Genomic DNA, 21,308 nt, shown 5'->3' on the forward strand with positions numbered 1-21,308 from the left:
TACCTAAGTGACTGTTAATTTTAAGAGCAAGTTAATAGTATCACTAAAAGCATAGTTCCTAAAACTATATCAAAGCGAACACTACCCATGAACTGAAAACCTAGGTCTTCCCATAGTAGTTCAGAAATTTAAAGTCTCCCTCTACACTTTACTGTCACTAATAAAATACCCTTTAAATCAATCACCTAAATTAAAAAGTGGTTGACAGTGAATCACAAAGGCTACCTCTAATATAATAAGCACCTAAATTATTTTTGAGAAAACCCAACAACTTGATAGAAAAATGGGAAATTTTATGAACAGTCACAAAAGAAATTAAAATGGCCTTTGTATATATTAAAATATGCTCAACAACTGAAACTAAGAAATGCAAACTAACACAATATGGAAAAAGTACTCTCAACTATCAGACTGGCAAAAGTCCCAAGTCTCACAATACACTCAGGTGGCTAGGAAGCAGGTTAACACTGATGTGGGAATGCAAAATGGACACAGTGGATAAAAGGAAACTGACAATATCCTGAAATATTATATGTGCATTTCCTTTTTAGCAATCCCATGTCCAGAAACCTATTCCAAAATACACTGGCAAAAATACTAAGTTACATATTTACAGAGCTATTTATTCTTTGCAGCATTATTTATAATAGCAAAAGACCAGAAACAAACTGTCCAGCAATAGGGTACTGGCTGAATAAAGACCATACACACAATAAAATGCCATATACTGTAACAAGAGCTAAAGAAATCACTGCATCCGCATGTGAAAGATCTCAAGATTAAATGTAAAAAGAAAGGTACATAACAGTTCTTACAGTATGCTAAATTTTGTGTAAGAACGGGCAAGAAATATGAATGTATAGACATATGTATCTTGCTTTAATTTACAAAAACACCACTGGGAGAAAAACACAAATGGCACCTATGTGTAAGGGAAGAGAAGGATTTGGATATCTAGAGGAAAGAGATGCAAATGAAAGTTCTTTGCACATATACAGTTACATAGTTTGACTTTGGAATCATGTATATGTTTTACAATTTTTAAAAAATTAAAATGAGAATAAACTGAAACAACCCTAAATGTATATCAAGTTACTGGCATAACCACAATTATTTCAAGTAATTTTAGAACACAGTATCAGCCCTGGCCGGTTGGCTCAGTTGTAGAGCATTGGCCCAGTGTGTGGAAGTCCCAGGTTTGATTTCCAGTCAGGGCACACATGATAAGTAACCATCTGCTTCTCCATCCCCCCTTCTCTCTCTCTCCGTCTCTCTCTGTCTCTTATTCTCTCCTCCTCCTGTAGCCATGGCTCCATTGGTTCGAGCAAGTTGGCCCTGGGCACTGAAGATGGCTTCATAGCCTCAGGCACTAAAATAGCTCAGTTGCAGAGCAATTAAACAATGGCCCCAGATTGACAGAGCATCACCCAGTAGGGGGCTTGCCAGGTGGACTCCAGTCAGGGTGCATGTGGGAGTCTCTCTGCCTCCCCGTCTCTCACTTAATAAAAACAAACAAACAAACAAACAAACAAAAAACCCCACAATATGTTGAATGAATATCCTTATTGGACATAACAGTAAAATGACATAAAGAACTGCAAAAAAATCCTAACTGCCATTCAGTAGTCTTATTATTAACATTAATATTGGTACTATAAAATTATTACAATCTCTAAAATCACTTATTATTACTTTAATATACACCAAGATATTAATAATATGTTATTGATGAACAGCTGTATCAGAATAAAGCACATATACAGTATAAATAAATTACTATCATTAGGAATTAAGGCATTCAGTGTCAGGGAAAAGAAATGCAAAGTAAAAGGCGAAAGATTTATGCGATCTGAAGAAAACCAGAGTATTAAGAAATGCAAAGTATAAAAATAAAGAAACTAACTATGAATCCCCAATCTGAATCTGAAATGTCAAAACAAACTGATGGTCTTTTTCTTTTTAAAAATAGGTATTTTCTAACACTACTCATTAAAAAAACCCTAGAGGCAGTGAGAGTCCAAGAGTAGTAAGAACTCCAAGGCCCAGATTATGGTCTCTAAATATCATTCCCCCTAAAAGAAACCAGGGCTTCTTGGAGTAATGACTGATTCCAGGTGTGGGGTAGAAAATATATAAGACACAGACATCTTATTCTGCCAAAAGTAGGGAAGCTATCATCTAACACTATTGGTGTCAAAGAAAAAGGACTCAAAATCCAACATAAAGGGTCTCTACTGTTAATATAAACAAAATGAATGAAAACTACAAGAAACTGAAGCAAACTGACTATATGAAGACCCATGAGTTCAAATTGATACTTAAAATGAGAAAGCCACATCCCTCCCCCCAAAAGTACCTAACTCTTCAATCACCACTGAAGGTAACTGGATGCCAACTCCTAACCTCAGAAAATAAGAATTTAAGACAAACAATTAGGCATTTATTACTGCTCTAACTATATTCCAAGGTATTCATATACAAACAGCCTGATCCTGGCCAGTTAGCTCAGTTGTTGAAGTATTGTCCTGAAATGCCAAGGTGCGGGTTGGATCCCTGGTCAGGGCACATACAGGAAGCAACCAGTAAATGCACAACTAAGTGGAACAAAGAATGAATGCTTCCCTCTCTCCCTTTCCCTCTCTCTAAAAATAAAACAAAAAAATACCTCACCACCCAGCCTTGGCCAGTTGGTTCAGCAGTAGAGCATCAGCCCAGCATGTGGAAGTCCTGGGTTCAATGCTCAGTCAAGGGTACACAGGAGAAGAGACCATCTGCTTCTCCACTCCTTTCCATAAACCCACCCCCCTTTCTCTCTCTCAGTCTTCTGCATCAATGGCTTGAATGGTTCGAGCAAGTTGGCCCTGGGCACTGAGGATGGCTCCATGGCCTCATCTTAGGCACTACAACAGTTTGGTTGCTGAGCAACAGAGCAGCAGTCTCAGATGAGCACAACATCAGCCGCAGATAGGGGTTGCCAGGTGGATCTCAGTCGGGGTGCATGCAGGAGTCTGTCTCTCTGCCTTCCTGCCTCTCACTTAAAAAACAAAAACAGCCCTGGCCGGTTGGCTCAGTGGTAGTGCGTCGGCCTGGCATGCAGGAGTCCCGGGTTCAATTCCCGGCCAGGGCACATAGAAGCACCCATCTGCTTCTCCACCCCTCCCCCTCTCCTTCCTCTCTGTCTCTCTCTTCTCCTCCCACAGCCGAGGCTCCACTGGAGCAAAGATGGCCCAGGCGCTGAGGATGGCTCTGTGGCCTCTGCCTCAGGCGCTAGAATAGCTCTAGATGCAACAGAGCGACGCCCCAGATGGGCAGAGCATCGCCCCCTGGTGGGCATGCCGGGTGGATCCCGGTCGGGCGCATGCGGGAGTCTGTCTGACTGCCTCCCTGTTTCCAGCTTCGGAAAAATGCAAAAAAAACCCCAGCTTTAGTTAATGAAGAAAATTTCTTTACAGAATTCGAGTTAAAAATATATATAGCCTGACCAGGTGGTGGCACAGTGGACAGATGAGGGTCCAGGTTCGCAGCCCCAATATAATCCCATGGTCATTCACTTGAGCCTAAAGTTCGCTGGCTTAAAGCCCAAGGTCTGGGTGGTCAAGCATGTATGAGAAGCAGTCAATGAATCAATGAACAACTAAAGTGCTGCAAGTACAATTTGATGCTTCTCACCTTTTTCCCATTCCCCTTCCCCCCACTCTCTCTCAGTCTCTAAAAGACAGAATTAGAAATCACCATATTATAATCTCCAAGCAGATCAATGATTCTGGAAAGATCCTTAATGATTTACAGATTAACAGGGACCTTTACAATGTTACCACCTGAACTGATCAATCTTACAATTTGTAGACATAGAACAGACAGACATCATTAACCTTTTGATGCGATAAAATATGAAGTACTCAGAACATAGTTATGAAATAACTCTGGCCAAAAATAACTGAAAATTAATTTAATCAAGCCTTAGAAACAAATTAAACACACCAAAAAGAAGGAAACAGACAATCCTAATGTGGGATATTTCATAGGACACACTAAGACTCTTCAGCAAGTCAACAGTGAGTGAAAGGAAAGATTCAGGGAAAGGGGGGGTGGCTTTATATGGAGAGACTCGGGATATATAAAATCAAATGTCATGTCATATGGGGACGTTATTTCAAACAAAGTAAATGTAAAACAAAGCAAAACAACATTTTAAAGTGAGGAAATTTAAATTGACTGGATATTAACAAATTATCAATTTTATTAAAATTATAACGGCACTGTAATTACATAAGACAATGTCCATATTCTTTAGAGATGTATGTAGGACTGATATAACATGATGTTTAGAATTTGCTTCTAAAAACTGCAATAGGAAACAGCCCAAATTTACATCACCAGAAAAGAAAAAAAAACCCAGACTGTTGTATAGTTATACAGAGGACTATTATAATGTAATTAATATGAAAGAACTCCAGCAACATACAACATTATTAGTAATATAATATACACTGAAAAAACTTAAGGTCCAAAAAGTTACACTTAACACAATACATTTGCTATAGATTTTAAAACAAAAACAAAAATAGTTTTTAGCAACTCATGTAGATCAACTCAATGAGGCAAGAGTATGTGGGTTATACAATCACTTTGACACCAGGTATTAAGAGTCTTAACTCTATTAGGTTCCCCTTATTTTAAAAGGAAAGAAGCCTCACCAGGCAGTGGCACTGTGGATAGAGCTTCGGACTGGGATGCGGAAGACCCAGGTTCAAGACCCCGAGGTCGCCAGCTTGAGCACAGGCTCATCTGGTTTGAGCAAGGCTCACCAGCTTAAGCCCAAGGTCGCTGGCTCGGGCAAGGAGTCACTCGTCTGCTGCAGCCGCCCCCCCCTCAATCAAGGCACATATAAGAAAACAATCAATGAACAACTAAGGAACTGCAACGAAGAATTGATGCTTCTCATCTCTTTCCCATCCTGTCTTGTCTGTCCCTATCAGTCCCTTTGTCTGATTGTCACCAAAAAAAAAAAAAAAAAAAAAGGAAAGAAGACATTATTAGTGAACACAGGATTCAAGGTAACAATCACTTTAAGTAGGGAAGAGGGCAGCAATCACTTTAGGTAGCAGATGGAACTGGGAGAGATGGTTAGAGGGAGATTAGTTTCAAAGCAGGACTTTGCTTTTTGTTTTGGGTGATAGGTTCCTAGGTGTTTATTATTAAAGATCACTTTAAACCTGAATGAATAGCCTGACCTGTGGTGGTATAGTGGGTAAAGCGTCAACCTGGAATGCTGAGGTCGCTGGTTAGAACCCCGAGCTTGCCCAGTCCAGGGACATAAGAGAAATCAACCACTATGAGTTGATGCTTCCTGCTCCTCCTTGCCACCTTTTCTCTCTCTTTCTCTAAAAAAAAAAAATCAATAAATAAAACCTTAAAAAATCTGAATAAATAAATTAGGAAAAAGTATACAATGACCAGAAATAAATGCAATTAACTAAGGATTATGATTTATCTAATACTGGACCCCTAAGACCAAAGGGAGGAAAATGTTTTAAGTTGAGCAAAAAAAATAAATAGTTTTTAAAAAGCACAGGTGGCACTGGCTAGGTGGTTCTGTGAATAGAGTGGCACCTCAGTGGGCTGAGGTCGTGGGTTCAATCCCAGTAAGTGTACAACTAAATGGAACTAAATAGAACAAGTTGATGCTTCTGTCTCTCTCTCTCTCTCTCTCCCTCTCCCTCTCTCCTCCTCATACCCTCTCTCTCTTTCTCCCTTCCTCTCTTCCTCTCTCTTTCTCCCTCAGATCAGTGGGAATGTTTTTTTAAATTTTTTTAAAGCATGGGTGAAGCAAGTGTGACTAAATCTTGATAATTTTTAAATGTAAGTGTTAGATATATTGGTAGTGTACATTATACTATTCTCTTAACTTTTATGTGTTAAGTTTAAAACTTTTCATAATAAAAGCATTTTATATAAAAGACAGAAATGGCAAATTTAAAATTTGAGAGCTATAAAAGTTAATATAATCAACTAACTTGTTGGAAAATACATATAATTAGAAGAAAATAAGTAAATCACACAAATAACATCAGATTCTTCACTAATCATTCCTTTTACAGCTATAGATCTACACTTGTAAAGTGCAGCACACCTAATTTATTACTGTCTAAACATCATCTTCTCAAATAATAATATATAAAAATACCTTCTCATTTATGAGTTCAGAGCTCACTTTTTCATAGAAATATATAAAATAAAAGTAACAGGTTCTAGACCAGCCCACAAAAATTTTATTAGCATATAATATACCCAAGTATGGTTTTAACCAAGAAAATAATTCTGGAATTGGAACTTAAAACAGATTCTGACTATACATATCTAAAAATGCTTTATAAAGTGCTCTCTGCTATTAGGGAGATAATGGGATCTCATAAAAGTGTAGGCAATCAATCCCCTAACCCATGCATTCTAATCCAAAATAATATTAATTTGTCTTAAGTGGAAAATATATTTGTCTTAAGTGGAAAAATGTTTTCCTCCATTTTCATTGAGGATACTGATTTTTTTTTTAATCATAGTTCTAGAATTCTTCAGCTCTTTACTTCATTAAGCTATAAGATTAAGAAAATCTTGGCCCTGGCCAATTGGCTCAGTGAATACAGCATCAATCCAGCATGCAGACATCCTGGGTTCGATCCCTGGTCAGGGAACACATGAGAAGCAACCATCTGCTACTCTCCCTCTTCTCTCCTTCTTCCAATTCTTAATACAAAGAATTCCAATGATTCAAGTGTCAGCCTGGGGAGCTGAAGATAACTTGGTTGGTCTGAGCCTTGGCCTCAGGCGCTGAGGATAGCTCAGTTGATTTGAGTGTGGACCCCAGACAGGAGCTGCCAGTGGATCCCTGTCAGGGCCCAGGAGGGAGTCTATCTCACTATCTCCCATCTCTCAACTTAAAAAAAAAAATCTGAAGCATTTGCTGGAAACCACCATAAAGAAGGTATCATCTATCAACATGTACATTTTAATCATCTAGTCCAAACGTGCTACACCCATAGCAAATAGTATAGGTTTTGCTATTTACAATACTAATTTCACTGGACATGACAAACACAGGAAAATTTTCAGTTATCCCTCAAACCAAAATTACATATAGTCCTTGATCTTCAACTTCTGAACATAAACACCAAAACCTAAAAAACCTCACAAAATTCTAAGCAGAAAACTACAAGAAGAAAAATAACTTTTCTATCTGATGGTAAAAGAAAAAATGTTTAAAAAGTAAAAAAAAATGAGGTAAAATAACTAGAATGTATATAACTAGACACTAAAACAAAACAAATTAAAAATAAGAAACAAAAGTAACTGCAGAACCTACAAAAGCCATTACTGATCAAATCAATGAGGTAAAAGTATATTAGTAATGCATTACTTCAGAATCCAGTATACAGCTTCTTATCCACTGAGTTTCAAAACTAGAGCAAACTACTGTATTTTAAGGTGTTATTATCCCAAAATGTTAATAAATAGGTTAAATCAGTAGGTTCTTGCAGTTCAATTTTATAGATATTAGTGTCTCATTATGTTCAGGAAAACATTTTCAAAGCAATCATAAATAGTTATGGAAATAAAGTTTCATCTATTACTAATATTTTCCTAATCCCAGGTATTAAATCTAGAGGCATAACTTAAAGCAAAGGTTGTCTACATTATACATTTAAATAAAACTTCTCAATGGTGATTTTTTTTTTTTTTGCATTTTTCCGAAGCTAGAAACAGGGAGAGACAGACAGACTCCCGCATGCACCCGACTGGGATCCACCCAGCACGCACAACAGGGGGCGACGCTCTGCCCACAAGGGGGCGATGCTCTGCCCCTCCGGGGCGTCGCTCTGCCGTGACCAGAGCCACTCCAGCGCCCGGGGGGGGGGGGGGGGCAGAGGCCAAGGAGCCATCCCCAGTGCCCGGGCCATCTTTGCTCCAATGGAGCCTCGGCTGCGGGAGGGGAAGAGAGAGACAGAGAGGAAAGAGAGGGGAAGGGGTGGAGAAGCAAATGGGCGCTTCTCCTGTGTGCCCTGGCCGGAAATCGAACCCGGGACTTCTGCACGCCAGGCTGACACTCTACCACTGAGCCAACCGGCCAGGGCCTTTCAATGCTGATTTTGAGTATAAAATGCTAGAAACTATCCCTCTTTCCCATCATAAATTTAAAAATTTACATTCTAGTACAAAAAGTTTCCAACCTAAACTTCAGAACAGATGTGTAATTCTAAAATTGAGCCTTTTGTTAACTACAAAGAAGTTATACTAAATATCAAATGTAATACTTGCTATATGGGGTCATTTTGGGCAGTATTTAGTTCAAGTTTATGAACTAAAATGAAATATCTGTAATGCAGGTGCAGAGGTTAAAAAAAATGTAAGGAACAGTTATTAAGAGATTAACTTTTTAGCCTGACCTGTGGTGGCACAACAGACAGGGCCTCCACCTGGAATGCTGAAGTTGCCAGTTTGAAAACCCAAGCTTAAAAACAAGACTAAGAAACGTGGACAAGAGTGTGGTGGTTGCCAGGGAGGGGAGTGGGGAGGAGAGGGAGGGAGAGGGGAAGGGGAATGGGGAGGGGCACAGAGAAAACTAGATAGAAGGTGACAGAGGACAATCTGACTTTGGGTGATAAGTATGCAACATAATTGAATGACAAGATAACCTGGACATTTTTTCTTTGAACATATGTACCCTGATTTATTAATGTCACCCCATTAAAATGAATAAAAATTAAAAAAAAAGAAATCTAAAAAAAAAAAAAAAAAACTAACCCAGGTTTGCCAGGTCAAGGCACAAATGACAGGCAATCAATGAATAACTAAAGTGAAGCAACTACGAGTTGATGCTTTTCTCTCTCTCTCACTCCTTCTATAAAATCAATAAATTAAAAAAATTTTAAATAGAGATTAACTTTTTTAAATGATGTCTACCAACATTTCCCCAAATATGGCCCAACTTTTTCAGTTGAATCTTTAAGTTTAGTGATATAAAATCTTTCTGATCACTAATCATATCCAATAAAAAAATCTGTCCTTTATTTTGTTTTTGTTTTTTGGGGTTTTTTTGTATTTTTTTTTTCCTGAAGGTAGAAGCAGGGAGGCAGTCAGACAGACTCCTGCATGTGCCCAACCGGGATCCACCCGGCATGCCTACCAGGGGGCAATGCTCTGCCCATCTGGGGTTTTGCTCCGTTGTAACTGGAGCCATGGCAGCACCTGAATCAGAGGTCATGGAGCCATCCTCAGCGCCTGAGCCAACTTTGCTCCAATGGAGCCTTGGCTGCAAAAGGGGAAGAGAGAGACAGAGAGGAAGGAGAGGGGGAGGGTAGAGAAGCAGATGGGCACTTCTCCTGTGTGCCCTGGCTGATAATTGAATCCAGGACTTCCACACGCTGGGCAGACGTTCTACTGCTGAGCCATCCAGCCAGGGCCTGGTTTTGCTTATGTTCCTCACTCCTATATTTTTTAGACCATAAATTTCTAACTTTTCTTTGCGTATCATTTCTCATATTATATGAAAATCATAGTGCTGTGTGACAACAGCTGAAAAGGATAACCTGAATACATGTATTTCTAAAGAAATTCTGAAGTAGATATATTTCTAAACATTTTCTGAGATGAATTTTAATGAGACTTTAAATTCCCGTATTATTTTTTTAAAAATCTGTGTTCCACAAAAGATATACAAACTACATAATGCAAAAACTCAGGGAATTTTACAATAAATAGTCATAAATAATTTAAAAGTATCTTGCAGAGAAGGGGGGAATGTAGTAAGGACACAGATTTGAAAAAAACAATAAAATACCTTGATCTAATTGTCCTACATTGCACTCAACAACTAAAAATACATATCCTAGTGCATATGAGACATTTATCAACATTAACCAAATGCTGGACCATAAAATAAGCCTGAACAAATCATGCACAGAATGTTCTCTGACTACATGGGTTATGTTAGAAATCAGTAACAAAAAGATAACTAGATAATTTCCAAATGTTTGGGTATTAAGCAATATACAAACAATGGATTATAAGAAAGAACCATAAAATCAAAATAATAACCATAAAACAATATGAAAATGAAAGTTAGAAAATATTTTAAACTGAGTTATAAAGACAATATGACATGTGAGGTTCAGCTACAGCAGCTGTACATAGAGGGGAAACAAATAGCTTCAAGTGCAGACTTAGAAATAAATAAAGTCTAAATATAATCAAAGCATAAGTCTTAAGAAGCTAGGAGAATAGCCCTGGCCAGCTGGCTCAGTGGTAGAGCGTCGGCCTGGCGTGTAGAAGTCCCGGGTTCGATTCCCGGCCAGGGCACACAGGAGAAGCCCCCATTTGCTTCTCCACCCCTCCCCCTCTCCTTCCTTTCTGTCTCTCTCTTCCCCTCCCGCAGCCAAGGCTCCATTGGAGCAAAGATGGCCCAGGCACTGGGGATGGCTCCTTGGCCTCTACCTCAGGCGCTAGAGTGGCTCTGGTCGCCGCAGAGCGACGCCCCGGAGGGGCACAGCATCGCCCCCTGGTGGGTGTGCCGGGTGGATGCCGGTCGGGCGCATGCGGGAGTCTGTCTGTCTCTCCCAGTTTCTAGCTTCAGAAAAATACAAAAAAAAAAAAAAAAAAGCTAGGTGAAAAACAATAAAGAAGGCTTAAGAAACTTCTAGAGGTGATGAATATGTCTATGCCATAGATTGTGGTAATAATTTCATGGTTTTAGATTTATCTCAAAATTCATCAAATTGTATATAAAACATGTACAGCTCTTTGTAAGTCAATTATACCTCACTGAAGTGGGGTTTTTTTGTTTTTTTTTTAAATAATCAGAGCTTTACCAGGCGGTGGTGCACTGGATAGAGCGTTGGACTAGGATGCAGAGGACCCAGGTTCGAGACCCCAAGGTCGCCAGCTTGAGTGTGGGCTCATCTGGTTTGAGCAAAAGCTCACAGCTTGGACCCAAGGTCGCTGGCTCGAGCAAGGGGTTACTCTGCCTGCTGAAGGCCCGCGGTCAAGGCACATATGAGAAAGCAATCAATGAACAACTAAGGTCTTGCAACGAAAAACTGATGATTTATGCTTCTCATCTCTCTCCGTTCCTGTCTGTCTGTCCCTGTCTATCCCTCTCTCTCTCTCTCTGTCCCTGTAAAAGTAAAAAAAAAAAAAAAAAAGGCAGAAGGTGAGTGGGTTAAAACAGTGGTCCCCAACCTTTTCTGGGCCACGGACCGGTTTAATGTCAGAAAATATTTTCACGGACTGGCCTTTAGTGTGGGACAGATAAATGTATCATGTGACCGAGACAAGCATCAAGAGTGAGTCTTAGACGGATGTAACAGAGGGAATCTGGTCATTTTTTAAAAATAAAACATCGTTCAGACTTAAATATAAATCAAATGGAAATAATGTAAGTTATTTATTCTTTCTCTGCAGACCTGTACCAAATGGCCCACAGACCGGTACTGGTCTGCAGCCTGGGGGTTGGGGACCACTAGGTTAAAATCCACAAAAATGTAAAGAGAGCAAAAGGAAGGAAAATAATAAAAATTTTTAAAAACTAGGAAAAATAGCTCTGGCCAGTTGGCTCAGTGGTAGAGCATCGGCCTGGCGTGCAGGAGTCCCGGGTTCAATTCCGGGCCACGGCAAACAGGAGAAGCGCCCATCTGCTTCTCCACCCCTCCCCCTCTCCTTCCTCTCTGTCTCTCTCTTCTCCTCCCGCAGCCAAGGCTCCATTGGAGCAAAGTTGGCCCGGGTGCTGAGGATGGCTCCATGACCTCTGCCTCAGGTGCTAGAATGGCTCTGGTTGCAATAGAGCAACACCCCAGATGGGCAGAGCATCACCCCCTGGTGGGAATGCCGGGTGGATCCCAGTCAGGTGCATGCAGGAGTCAGTCTGACTGCCTCCCGTTTCCAGCTTCAGAAAAATACACACACACACACACACAAAAAAAAAAAACTAGGAAAAACATAAAAAGGATCAACAAAGACAAAAGTAATTTTTTTAAAGACTAATAAAAATTTTTAACAGTTCTGTGAGATAAGATTAAGAGAGAACAGATAACCAATTTCTGGACTGAAAAAATATCACTACAGATCCTGTAAATAATAAAAAGATGGATTGTTTGATGTAAATAAAATTTAAAATTTAAAGTCCTAGAAAAATGTAACTTACTATAAAACTAATACAAGAGTCTACCCTATAGTGGCACAGTTAATAAAGGGTCCATCTGGAATGCTGAGGTTGCCGGTTCAAAACCCTGGACTTTCCTGATCAAGATACATATGGCAAGTAAGCAATGAACAACTAAAATAAAGTACTATGAGTTGACGCTTCTCATTTCCCCCACTATTCTCCCTATAAAATAAATAAAATCTTAAAAAAAAATACAGGAAAACAGAAAATATGAATAGCCCATTATTACCAAATAAATAAAATCTATGATGAATAACTTTCCTACAATGAATACTCCAGAACCAGAAGGCTTTGGCAAACATTAAGAAATACACACCACTGCCTGACCAGACAATGGCACAGTGGATAGAGCATCAGCCCAGGATGCTGAGGACCCAGGTTCAAAACCCCGAGGTCACTGTCTTGAGCGCAGACTCACCAGCTTGAGCGCGGGTCGCTAGCTTGAGTGCGGGATCACAGGCATGACCCCATGGTCACTGGCTTAAAGCCCAAGGCCACTGGCTTGAGCAAGGGGTCACTCACTTTGCTGTATCCCCCAGTCAAGGCACATATGAGAAAGCAACCATGAACAACTAAGGAGCCACAACAAAGAACTGATGCTTCTTATTTCTCTCCCTTCCTGTCAGTCTGTCCTTCTCTTTGTCTCTCTCACTGTCTCTGTCACATAAAAAAAAAGGAATAAACACCACCAACCCACAAAACTCCTGCAGGTGAAGAAAAATAGAAACTTACTCTAACTCATTTTATGAGGCCCACATAATCTTGACACCAAAGCCTGGCATGGACATTATCAGAAATGGAAACTGTAAGCCAGTCTCACTCATGAAAGTAGATACAAAAATCCTAAACAAAATACACTGCTCACAAATATTAAGGGATATTTCAATATGAATATGAAGCTATAAAATAACCCCTAATTTTTGTGAGCAGCATATTAATAAACTGGATGCAACAATACATAAGAATGAAAATACATCACAACCACATGGAGTATGAGACGGGGTTAACACACACAAAAATCAATGTAGGAACTTATATTTCTAGTCAAGGAGTAGAGGGACTGGATTTGCCCTTACCTATGAAACAACCAAGAAGAGACCACTGAATAGAAAATGAACAAAGGGATCCAGAGGCACTTCACAAAAGATAATACAAATGATCTACATACACTTATGCATGTGTAAACACACACAGAGACACACACAAGAAGGCACTCAACATCCTCAGCCACCAGAGAACTGTAAGCTCAAATCATAAGATATCCCTACATTCCTATCAGTATGACTAAAATAAAGGGGAAAAGGAGAAAGGCAAGAATTGTGTGAAATTTTAAAAATACATAGAAAAAAATCTTTCAGGACTTCCATCTAGGTTATTAACTATAATTCTTGATTTTTAGTACAATTACCAGTGTTTATTTTCTTGTTTTGTTTATTTAAATTTTCTAATTTCTTTTTCAGAAAATACACACAGCTCCTATAATAAAAAATCTTTTTCATTTTTTAAAAGTGTAAAAATAGCATAATAATATTCTTGGTGCGGTATAAGTTACTTTGAGCATAATTTCTATTTTAAAAAGCTAAAAATATGAATTATTGATTTAACTTACATTTTTATGTCAAATATATCTTACAAAAAATGTTTTATAACAATGGTTTTCTATTATATTATGGTTTGAAATGTTAAAAAACATGAGCCCATGCAAACATAAAATTAATCTGTTAGCACATACAGAATTGGAATGGTCAAATCATTCAACACTAAGCCATTAGTATGTTAAGTACTTAAAACCAAAATATCTGCCATTATAGTCTGGTGATAAAATACATGAATAAGTCTATTAGACAAAAACAGCTAAATGAACTTTAAAAAAGCATGAAGGATTATGATGAGTTTCAAGCACTAAGTGCAAAAACACATGTCAAACTCCAAATGTTAGGTGACAATTTAGCAGTCAGGGATGACACTTATGTAAGCAAGCAGCATGAATGAACATATATATTTAAAAGACTCAGGTGACATTCAGCTTTTACTACAAAAGGGAAGGATTCCCCCCATTACAGAGGCATTGATACACTGCCCTCTGTACCTGGCACATCCTGGGGGAGCTCAGATGCCACCTTCTTCTCTGCCATGTTGCTGCTATCATGGGTTTCTGAGAGACAACCCACGGGACTCCTCCCTTCACAGGGACTAGTCTCTTCTGAAGAAGCATTTGTTGTGTTGTCGCCAAGATTTGCTGACTCAGAGTTACCTCTATCCCCAACTTCTGTTGGCTCTACAGTAAAATGCACAACAAAACTTTAAAGATATTCTTTAGAACTGCTTTAGGACACATGGCCACATTCAATCAACTACTAAAAATTAGTGATCACCAATTTGATGGCCATTCTGAAGCAAGAGATTCTGGGCTATTTTTGCAATAGGTAATGCAAAGTGTATTTAAAAATATTTAATATGTTAAAAATGTTTTAGTAATTATAATACGAAAATCTTTATCACATACAAAAGTATATATATATTCTGGTATTAAAATAATGATTGCTCACCAACAAACCTCATAGGGAAATGGTATCTTATTAGGAAGTATAAATAGAGATATGAGTATAACATTATAGCAAATCAATCAATATACAAAACTCATTACAATGATTATGTATGTTACAAGGGAAAAGGTTATCCTAATCTCTTTAGAAATATAAAATTAAATAGCTGTTTGTATAAAAATAATTCATTTTGCAAGTAAACTGGAGGCTTCCTTAATAACACGGATGAAATTTTTTAACCAAGTAACTTTTTTACCCTCAGATTTTCCTTGTTCAGGATCATCATCTGGTGTTCTGTCGTCATTGTCTTTTTCAAGGGACTGGTCTTCAAACTCCTCTCTGCTTTTCTCAGCATCTTTGGAGCTATTCTCAGGGTCACCGTTGTCCTTTTCTATTTCTTCTGGGCTTTTAACAATATCAATCTCTCCCTTTTTTGCTCTTATGGATTCCAAAATTTCTTCTATAATAAAAACAAATAAAAATTTTTGTTTGTTTCCAATATAAAAGTACTACAAATGCCAATTAAAAGTTTCAATTCAATTTATTAAGTTAAATATGTATGTAAAAAGCATTAGAACTATGAACTAAAGATCAAGAGTATCAATAAAATTTTGATAATTAGAGAGCTCAATTTGGTTATCTTTATTTCTAAAAAATACATGCTAATTTAGGTTCTTTCTTTTTATAAAAAGGAAAAATTTGTCTATCTTTTGAAATTGAGACTTGATTATAGATTACTTTCATCTTCTCTGGCATATAATAAAAACTGTAAGCTGACATAGAAACACAATCTGGGAACATGGTATAGTGAGCAAAACCTAGAGACCCATCCTGGCTGGCTTGCTCAGTGGTAGAGCGTCGGCCTGGCGTGCAGAGATCCTGGGTTCGATTCCCGGCCAGGGCACACAGGACAAGTGCCCATCTGCTTCTCCACCCCTCCCCCTCTCCTTCCTCTCTGTCTCTCTCTTCCCCTCCCACAGCGAGGCTCCATTGGAGCAAAGATGGCCCCGGCGCTGGGGATGGCTCCTTGGCCTCTGCTCCAGGCGCTGGAGTGGCTCTGGTCGCAACAGAGCGACACCCCGGAGGGGCAGAGCATCGCCCCCTGGTGGGCAGAGCATCGCCCCTGGTGGGCGTGCTGGGTGGATCCCGGTCGGGCGTATGCGGGAGTCTGTCTGACTGTCTCTCTCCGTTTCCAGCTTCAGAAAAATACAAAAACAAAAACAAAAACCTAGAGACCTATGACCTAGTGCAGATCTGACTTGAATTAGCTGTGTGACCCTAGACAAGCTACTCAACCTTCAGTCCTCCACTATAAAATGAGAAAACAGAGGCCCATTTGGAAACAACATTTCTCCCTGAAGTCCCATAACTATTCTGGGAGGGGGCAGAGGTCAATGAACGCCTAAGGGCTCTAATCCTCTTTCAGCTTGAACAGTACTTTTCTACAGCATGGTACAGATCACACGGTGTATCAGCACAGACTCTGGGATACTAATGATATTCTTTGGGTTATGATCTAATACTACCACTTTTTATTTTGTTGCTCAGCCTTTGGCCATTGGAGTGTTTTGTCCTTTAAACACACCTCCTTCACTTACTCCATTTGATCCTTCATACACTCACTCATTCATTCAGTACCTTCCTTACTTTCCAGCAAAAGATGCTCTAAGCTACCTTGTGTTTTCCTTGCCCCAGCCCTAGAAATCCACCACTAATAGGTGTACCTGTTATAGAATTAGGAGTATGATTACTAACTATCTTAGAACGTTCAGTAACTATTTTGTTTGTGGGTCATTAAAGCATTGCCCTGTTGCTCCTTTCTAACTTCTTTCTCCAACAAGAGAAAGCTGGTTAACATTATCTACAATGTATCTATTTGGTCAATACTAGTATACATACAGCAGTTTTCAGAATTGATAAACTGTATACATCCATGAGATATAAATTTACCAACTAGAGTAAAATGCTTATAAACAAGAAACATTTTTGCCTGACCAGGCAGTGGCATAGTGAGTAGAGAAAGTACAGGCCTGGGATGCGGAAGACCCAGGTGGAAAACCCCAAGGCCGCTGGCTTGCACGTGGGCTCGCCAGCATGAGCATGGGGTCACTGCCTTAAGTGTGGTATCATAGACAGGACCCCATGGTCACTGGCTTGAGCCCAAGGTCGCTGGCTTAAGCAAGAAGTCACTGGCTTGGCTGGAGCCCCCCCAGTCAAGACACATATGAGAAAGCAATCAATGTAACAACTAAGTTGTCACAACTATAGTATGAGTTGATGCTTCTCATCTCTATCCCTTCCTATCTGTCCCTTTCTTCCTGCCTGTGCAACATATCTCTCTCTCTCAACATTTTTAATGCAATGTAACCCATGGTACTTCTTTTTGGATTATTGTATTTCATTGTTTCTATTTCCTTTATTTAAGTGTTCTCTACCTTCATTTTCATCAATATTTCTTAAATTGTAGGTATCTAGAATGTTTCCTAGGATTAGAAAAACCTTGTAAAGAATACTAACCTTTCTGAAAGAGATTATGCTTGAGCTGCCTGGAGTTAATTCCTCACACTGGCAACTTCTCTACTAATTTCTACAAGAATTTGGAATGAATGAACATCTAAGACAGCTAATGGACAATTTCAAATGGAAGTAATTGTAACTGGCTTATTTTATCCTCCTCACCATCAAAGTCATTCCAGGATCCTTTTTTATACTATTTCTTTACATCCCTTGACCTATCTAAATATACTGCTTTCAGTTCTGATCTCCCTTAGTTGCACTTACTTTTCCTAATAAGTACGTGAAACTTATCAATGGAAGTATCTCAAATCACTTTTTTAAAAAAAGAACTCTCTTTTAGAAAAATTAAGTTATCTGCTTTTCTTATAGCCATATTACTTCTCACTTTCAAACATAGCTCCACACTGATCTCCCATTGCCAGATTTCCTTAACTGTTGCACATTCCACCCAACTTCCCTAACGAAATCCTACTATAAGTTTAGACCATCTGCATTAGATGAGCAGCACAGGCCCTGTCCAACAGGCTGAGGGGTAGAGAGTCAGTTCAGAGTGTGTATGTCCAAGGTTCAATTCCTGGTCAGGGCACACAGAAGAAACACCCATCTGCTTCTCCACCCTTCCCCCTCTCGCTTCTCTCTCTTTATCTCTCTCTCTCTTCTTCTCCCCTCCTGCAGCTATGGTTTGATTGGAGTGAGTTGGCCCTAGGCACTGAAGATGGCTCCACGTCCTCCATCTCAGGCGCTAAAAAAATGGCTCTGGTTCCAACGGGAGCAAGGGCCCCAGATAGGAAGAACATCACCCTCTAGTGGGCTTCCTAGGTGGATCTCAGTTAGGACACATGCAGGAGTCTGTCTCTGACTCCCCTCCTCTCATTAAATAATAAATATGCCTGGCCTGTGGTGGCGCAGTGGATAAAGCGTCGACCTGGAAATGCTGAGGTCACCGGTTCGAAACCCTGGGCTTGCCTGGTCAAGGCACATATGGGAGTTGATGCTTCCAGCTCCTCCCCCTACTCTCTCTCTCTCCCTCTCTTCTCTAAAATGAATTAAAAAAATTTAAAAAAATAAATGAATGAATGAATGAATACATGAAAAGCACAGAATGACTGCAGATCTCTGAATTTTCTATAAAAATTCTAATTTCAAATATTCTATCATGTTACTATACTATTAAGCAAATATGTATTAAACAGTCTAGATATTCTTGTTTTAGATTTTAAAAACTACTATATCCATACTCACAAGAAAAACAAACCAAAAATAGTCAGGGGGAGAAAAAAAATCCTTAAAAGATGAAAGAAAAATTAATCAGTTTAACACACACATTTTATAAACATGTGCATTCTGTATTATTTTGCAAGAATATTTCAAAACTAAAATGAAAGAATATACCAGGTTTTAAAAACGTCTTTACTTACAAAAATGTATTCCAAAAATAAACTTCAAGCAAGCAAAATAAAGCATTATAAAATGCATGTATCAGCCTGACCAAGTGGTGGCACAGTGGATAGAGCGTGAGTCTGGTACTCAGAGGACCCAGGTTCAAAACCTCAAGGTTGCTGGCTTAAGCGCGGGCTCATCAGCTTGAGTACAGGGTCACTAGCTTGAGTGTGGGATCATAGACATGACCCCATGGTCCCTGGCTTGACCCCAAAGAATGCTGGCTTGAAGCCCAAGGTCACTGGCTTAAGCTCAAGGTCGCTGGCTTGAGCAAGGGGTCACTGGCTCTGCTGTAGCCCCCCTGGTCAAGGCACATATGAGAAAGCAATCAATGAACAACTAAGGTAAACATATTTTTAAATATTAATGAAAAATTTTTAAAAATTAACAACTAAGGTGGCACAACAAAGAATTGATGCTTCTCAGCTCTCTCCTTCCTATCAGTCCCTCTCTCTCTTTCTCTGTCCCCATCACAAAAAAACACACACACATACACACACACAAAAAAAAAACCAAACACAAAAAACACACACTTATCATAAAGATATATGATAAAATAAATATTGTAAACCATTTACAGTTACAAATACATAGTAAATTGTAGAATAAAAATGACATTTGGCCCTGGCCGGTTGGCTCAGCGGTAGAGCGTCGGCCTGGCGTGCAGGGGACCCGGGTTCAATTCCCGGCCAGGGCACATAGGAGAAGAGCCCATTTGCTTCTCCACCCCCGCCCCTCCTTCCTCTCTGTCTCTCTCTTCCCCTCCCGCAGCCAAGGCTCCATTGGAGCAAAGATGGCCCGGGCGTTGGGGATGGCTCCTTGGCCTCTGCCCCAGGCTCTGGTCGTGACAGAGCAACGCCCCAGAGGGGCAGAGCATCGCCCCCTGGTGGGCAGAGCGTCGCCCCCTGGTGGGCGTGCCGGGTGGATCCTGGTCGGGCGCATGCGGGAGTCTGTCTGTCTCTCCCCATTTCCAGCTTCAGAAAAATACAAAAAAAAAAAAAGACATTTAATATACTATATAATTGTTACCCTTTCTGTATATTTGAAAACTTTCATAAAATATTAGAAAAGAATATAACTATCAAAATAGAATTAAATTCTCCTAAAATGAACATATACATAAAAACCAGAGGGTTCTAAATTTAAAAGGATGTATGCTATTTGAGAGGTTAAAAATGTCAAGTCATACAAAAAAAGGTCACTAGGACAGGCTGTTATTCTGAAATTACTATTATTATACTTAATCATTCTTGATAAATTTAAAAAGAATACTATTTCTTGTAATTAAAAATAGGATTCCCAGAAAGGTTTAATAAGATAGTTGAATTAAAAAAACAATCAAAGAACTTGGGAAATACAGTAGTGACTATGGTAATATAAAAACTATAAAATGCATAGCGTCCCTGACCATGGCCAGGTAGCTAGTTTGGTTACAGAGTCATTCCTGTATGCCATGGTCATACAGGTTCAATTCCTGGTCCAGGCACATAAAAGAATCAACCAATGAATACATAAATAGGTGGAAAAACAAACTGATGTTTCTCTTTCTCTCGCCTTCTCACTCCCTTCCTCTCTTTATAGAATCAATAAATAAAAATTTTAAAATAAGAAAAAAAATAAAAAAATACTTTGGCCTGACCAGGTGGTGGCGCAGCAAATAGAGGGTCAGACTGGGACGCAGAGGACCCAGGTTCCAGACCTCGAGGTCACTAGTTTGAGCGCGGACTCATCTGGTTTGAGCAAAGCTCACCAGCTTGAGCTCAAGGTCACTGGCTCCAGCAAGGGGTCACTTGGTCTGCTATAGTACATCCCCTCCCCCATCAAGGCACATATGAGAAAGCAGTCAATGAACAACTAAGGTGTCACAACAAAGAATTAATGCTTCTCATCTTTCTCTCTTCCTGTCTGTCTGTTCCTATCTGTACCTCCCTCTGACTCTCTGTCTCTGTCATACACACACAAACAAAAAAAAAAATTTAATGCGTAGCATCCCTAATTCATGTTGGGATGAACAAATTTCTTCTGGGGATGAACAAAGTTGTCCTGGGAAAATGAAATAGAGAATTCAAGTAAAATAATACACACTTGAAAGTTTTAATACATTTTCAAATTTTGTAGTGATGTTGTTCCAAAAGTTTATCAAATTTAACAAAAAGTAAAATGAGAAATTTCCCCTCTCACCATTAGCTGCCGCCAGAAAGGATTTGTTACTGCCCCGGGCCTTATTGGTCAAATCCTCAGTTATGTTCATGTGCCGGTGAATTTCATCACGCATTTCTTCCAGAGTTTTACAGAGTTCTGCTTCCCAGTAATCTTTGTCTAGACAATCAATTAATTCTGCAAGCTGGACCTTTGTACTGTAGTACCAAATTTTCTTTTCATTTTCATTTTCTGTATCTTCTTCTCTGTTTAAAAAAAGTACAAAAACACTTCCTATGTTAGACATAATGGCACGTACTTGACAACTTCGCCCATCCAGTAGAAGTTAAAAATGTAACACAAAGCTTGTGCGCTAAAAGCTCAACAAATCTGTTCACAAATGACTCCCTCAAGTCTCATTCAAATCAAGTTTTTCATATTTTATTTGAGCA

The 21,308-nt window shown here is 39.3% G+C and overlaps 1 protein-coding gene across 3 annotated transcripts in view; it reads right to left on the reverse strand.

The window, feature by feature from the left end:
• The window catches only part of BPTF (bromodomain PHD finger transcription factor), a 182,298-nt gene that overhangs the window by 105,197 nt on the left and 55,793 nt on the right, over positions 1-21,308 (reverse strand). For all 3 annotated transcript variants that reach the window (XM_066235079.1, XM_066235077.1, XM_066235078.1), the window contains exons 3-5: positions 20,899-21,122; positions 15,017-15,220; positions 14,304-14,492 (exon numbers count right to left, since the gene is read on the reverse strand). In XM_066235079.1, coding sequence (XP_066091176.1) covers positions 14,304-14,492; positions 15,017-15,220; positions 20,899-21,122 — 617 coding nt within the window. The remainder of the gene's footprint in view (positions 1-14,303; positions 14,493-15,016; positions 15,221-20,898; positions 21,123-21,308) is intronic.

Source organism: Saccopteryx bilineata, chromosome 6, assembly GCF_036850765.1.
Source record: "Saccopteryx bilineata isolate mSacBil1 chromosome 6, mSacBil1_pri_phased_curated, whole genome shotgun sequence".
Taxonomy (NCBI): domain Eukaryota; kingdom Metazoa; phylum Chordata; class Mammalia; order Chiroptera; family Emballonuridae; genus Saccopteryx; species Saccopteryx bilineata.